Genomic DNA, 4,041 nt, shown 5'->3' on the forward strand with positions numbered 1-4,041 from the left:
ACAAATGGCGGTTTTCTAAGTGAAGAGAAACAGGCAATCCAAACTTTAAAAGATATAAGTGAAGCACATGAAGCATTCTATAAAGCCATACTCAAAAGATATAAGTGAAGTGCATGAAGTATTCTATAAATCAACCAAGGACTATCTCATAGCAGCATGGTGCATTAAAGAAAAATAAAAAAATAAAAAATCACACGACACTCCAAGATTTATGCATATCATGTGATGAATAAAAATATAACTCCAAGTAAAATTATCAATGATCGTTAGAAGAAAGAGGGGATGCCTTCCGAGCCATCCCCAAACTTAGTTGCTTGGGAGTCCTTGAATATTACCTTGGGGTGCCTCGGGAATCCCCAATCTTCGGTTATTGCCACTCCTTATTCCTTCATCCATCGTGATCTCACTAAAAACTTGAAAACTTCAATCACACAAAACTTAACAAAACACTCGTGAGATCCGTTAGTATAATAAAACAAATCACCACTTTATGTATTGTTGCAAACTCCTTCATATTTTATTTTTGCATTGTGGCTACTGTAATATAACTTTTCCATGCCTTATACTACTAATACAATCGATAGTTGCATCAAAACGAGCAAAATAATGTATCAAAAACAGAATCTATCTTAAACAAGACAGTCTGTAGTAATCTGAACATCTACCATACTTATGCAACTCCAAAAATTATAAATAATTAGGACAAAATAAAAAAATTGTATAAAAGTAATGTGAAAAATGTTTCAGAAACATTCGATGTTCTAGTAAAAAATGAAAATTCACACACTATAGCCAAAGTTTTTGTTTTGCACTGCACAAACCACTACTAGGAAAAACACTACTAGTAGCATAGGTTTTTTGCATACCAGTAGCGCGGGGTACCGCGCTACTACTATGACACTACAACTATTTTTTAGCAGTAGCGCGTTTTTTTACTCCGCGCTAAAGCTAAAAAGTTAGCAGTAGCGCGTCATACCCACGCTACTACTATTCCGTACCTGCGCTAGTACTATCTAAGTACTAGTAGCACACCCTTTTGCCCCAACGCTACTGCTAACTAATTAGAAATTAAAAAAATGAAAATTACATGCAATATTCATGGATGGAAATCAAGACACGTCTAGTGCAAAGGTCACATAACCATCTTAGCACTTGCAGTGTTCATGGATGCAACATTGAACATCTAAACTCGAAAAGATCATGAGAACCCATTTAACATCAGACGCAAACAACCAAACCACTTCTCTACACGTACCTACCAAGCCTCGGCGTTCAAACTCAGGTGGACCCGAACCCGCCCTCCCCCCGGACGGTGGCGTTGAGGTCCTCCACCCCGACGACCTCCGGCGTCGCAATCACCTGGACGATCATCTGAGTAGCGTAGTCTTCGGGCTTCACGGCAAAGTCCACCTCCAAGTGGTTGAAGAGCACAACACCCACCAGACTGTGGTAGTACTTTGTTATCTCTCCTGCTTGAAGAGCGTTTTTGGTGGTTGAAGAGCATTTCTGGTGGCGTTGATGTAGTCTTGTGTTATCTCTCTTGCTTGGTCACCGTACCTGCAAAAAGGAGAAGACGATATCAACGACACTATCATCTGGCGGCATCAATCGATCATTACTGCGCAAAAAATTTTGGTTACGACTAGTTGTTGCTGAAGCAAAAACATTTGAAATTTTGAAAGCATGGATGCAATGGAGTGCATGTACATTACTTGTGCGTTAAAACTGAAGTTGTGACAACTGATGATGTTTGCATCACGTTCTTGCCAGATACCTCAACAGCATCCCATACTTTACTTGAACCATTTAGCAAGTAAGAGCCAGCTAATAATAATATGTGATGCAACAACGGTTACGCATATCAAATCTCTTGAACTAATACAAATATAGTTCTGATCATACATTAGCTCTTAGAACTGTTTTAGATTTTTATTTAAATTCAGGCATCTTAACCCAGTGCATTCTATAATAGTAGTACCCTAAATACTTGGTGGTTTCGTAATGCGACTATTAATCTAATCCATCTTTAGAACAATAAATTCCATTTTTGTTCGGAACAGAATCATTGACTACTGGAGAGTGGCACTAAGATTCTGTTAAAATGAAAATATGCACTAAAATTTGGCCCAAAATTACCTTTTGCAACTCTTCAAATCTCTTGGTTGTAGCAGACAGTGAGGTATCAACCTACTCCCACCTGTGAGAAATAGCTCCCCTCACCTTCTTAGCATATGACTAGTAAATTTTGTTGAGGAAAAAGAAGACAGAAGGGTATCTATCATTACTAACCTGCATTGGAGTATAGAAAGTTTATGATTAGTAACAGATCTAAGACAATGCAGCGAACCAGAAAAAACAACTCACTGTATGTTTGAGGCAAATCAGGGGAACTATTAGCAACAGGAATACTCAGCCGCCCACTCAGAATATTTTTTTATCTCCAACGAAATTCAACGGCTCCAACAAGTAAATAAACCTTGAATAAACAAACAGTACATCGAGTTCTAAATCAAACAAACAAATTAATGGCTAAGTGACGGCTACTACAGCTCCATTTGGTTAATTGTAGTGCTACATGAGGACGAATGAGTCACATCAAGCAAAATACTAGTATAGAACAATATTCAAACAAGAAGTATGATGGCAATTTTAGCGAGACAATACAGCTAAACCATCAGCATTCTTCATACACAGGACGAACGGGTAGTATTCTTCATACACAGGACGAACTGGTAGTACTACAATTACCTGAACATACCAACTGATACACACTAGGACAGAGCAGTAACTCCAGCCTTAAAATCTGAATTCTTCCCAATTGGCACATACGCGGGAGAAACCTAGAAGCAACAATTCTAAAACGAATGGAGCGAGGGTAGGGGGTTTGGGGGAGGGGATCTGAGCGGGCGGACAGACCTGAGTGTGCGGGGTGGGTTGGTGCCATCGCTGCCGTGGGCGAGGCTCCCCTTGAGCAGGCCCCGAGCTCCCTGTACTCCGCCGCCTGGTGCTGCTGCTGGCCCAGCGCGGCCGCGGCCACCGTCGCATGGAACTTCGCCCTTCCTCCGAACATCTGGCACCGCACCTCCTCCTCCTCCCGCCGCCGCCGCTCCCTCACCGCCAGAGTGAGAGGCGCCACCGCGCCTGAAACCCTAGCCGCGGGGGAGGGCTGCTGGTGGGCACGAGCGTTGAATCCAGCAGGAGGGGAGAATGTAGCGGAGGGAGGCAAAGCTCCGGAGCATGCCTGGCGGTGGCAGGAGTCGCTGGAGCGAGGCGAGACGGCTGGCGTATGTGGCTGCGGCGGCGAGGAGTCGCAGGACAGAGAGAGATGGGGATGGGATTGCACGGTTGTTAAAAAACCCAATACTTAGTAGCAGCGCCGGGTTTATATCCCTCGTCACTACTATGATCTGTCCCGAGGGACACGTGAAGATCACTTAGTAGCAACATATGTTTATAGCCCACGTTACTACTATCAACTTAGTAGTAGCACGGGTTTTATACCCCTCGCTACTACTATAGCCTATCCCAAGGAGCACGGCGAAGACCACTGTCAGGACCCCGATTCTAAGTCACACCGATCTAGCCTGTAAGACCTCATATCACTTTGCGGCCTCGCGCACGGTATTCCCACGGGTGTCGCTTTACCATGGCCCGGGACCGTTTGCGCCTTTTGGCTCACGTATATGATAGTGTCGCTAGCATCCATATGACAGAGAATCCTGGCCGACATGGCTAGTCGTGAACCCAAAGCGGCGCTAACTTACGGGGACGGGCATACATGAATCAACATCGAGCATGTCGGTCAGCAGCGTGTGAATCCGGGCTGTAGCACTGGGCTAACAGGACTCCGGGAACCCGGGCTGTAGCAGGCTAGGCAGGACTCCGGATGTCACCGCGTGACATTTCCCCGAAGGGACAGACACAGGAACAAAGTGAAACACATGCCGGCCAGTCTAGGTGTTCCGGAGCAGTAGTGCTGGGCTAGCAGGACTCCGGTAAACCGGGCTGTAGCGGACTACCAAGGCTCAGTGGAGACACCAG

The 4,041-nt window shown here is 44.7% G+C and overlaps 1 protein-coding gene across 1 annotated transcript; it reads right to left on the reverse strand.

Annotated features, from left to right (window-relative positions):
• Positions 1 to 1,039: 1,039 nt before the first annotated feature.
• LOC123119927 (uncharacterized) lies at positions 1,040 to 3,346 on the reverse strand. The gene is made up of 3 exons (XM_044539909.1): positions 2,917 to 3,346; positions 2,137 to 2,197; positions 1,040 to 1,557 (listed from the first exon to the last, which is right to left on the reverse strand). Exons 1-3 carry the CDS (start codon positions 3,068 to 3,070, stop codon positions 1,461 to 1,463), a joined length of 312 nt encoding a protein of 103 aa, XP_044395844.1. The 5' UTR covers positions 3,071 to 3,346; the 3' UTR covers positions 1,040 to 1,460.
• Positions 3,347 to 4,041: the final 695 nt, after the last annotated feature.

Source organism: Triticum aestivum, chromosome 5D (genome assembly GCF_018294505.1).
Source record: "Triticum aestivum cultivar Chinese Spring chromosome 5D, IWGSC CS RefSeq v2.1, whole genome shotgun sequence".
Taxonomy (NCBI): Eukaryota; Viridiplantae; Streptophyta; class Magnoliopsida; order Poales; family Poaceae; genus Triticum; species Triticum aestivum.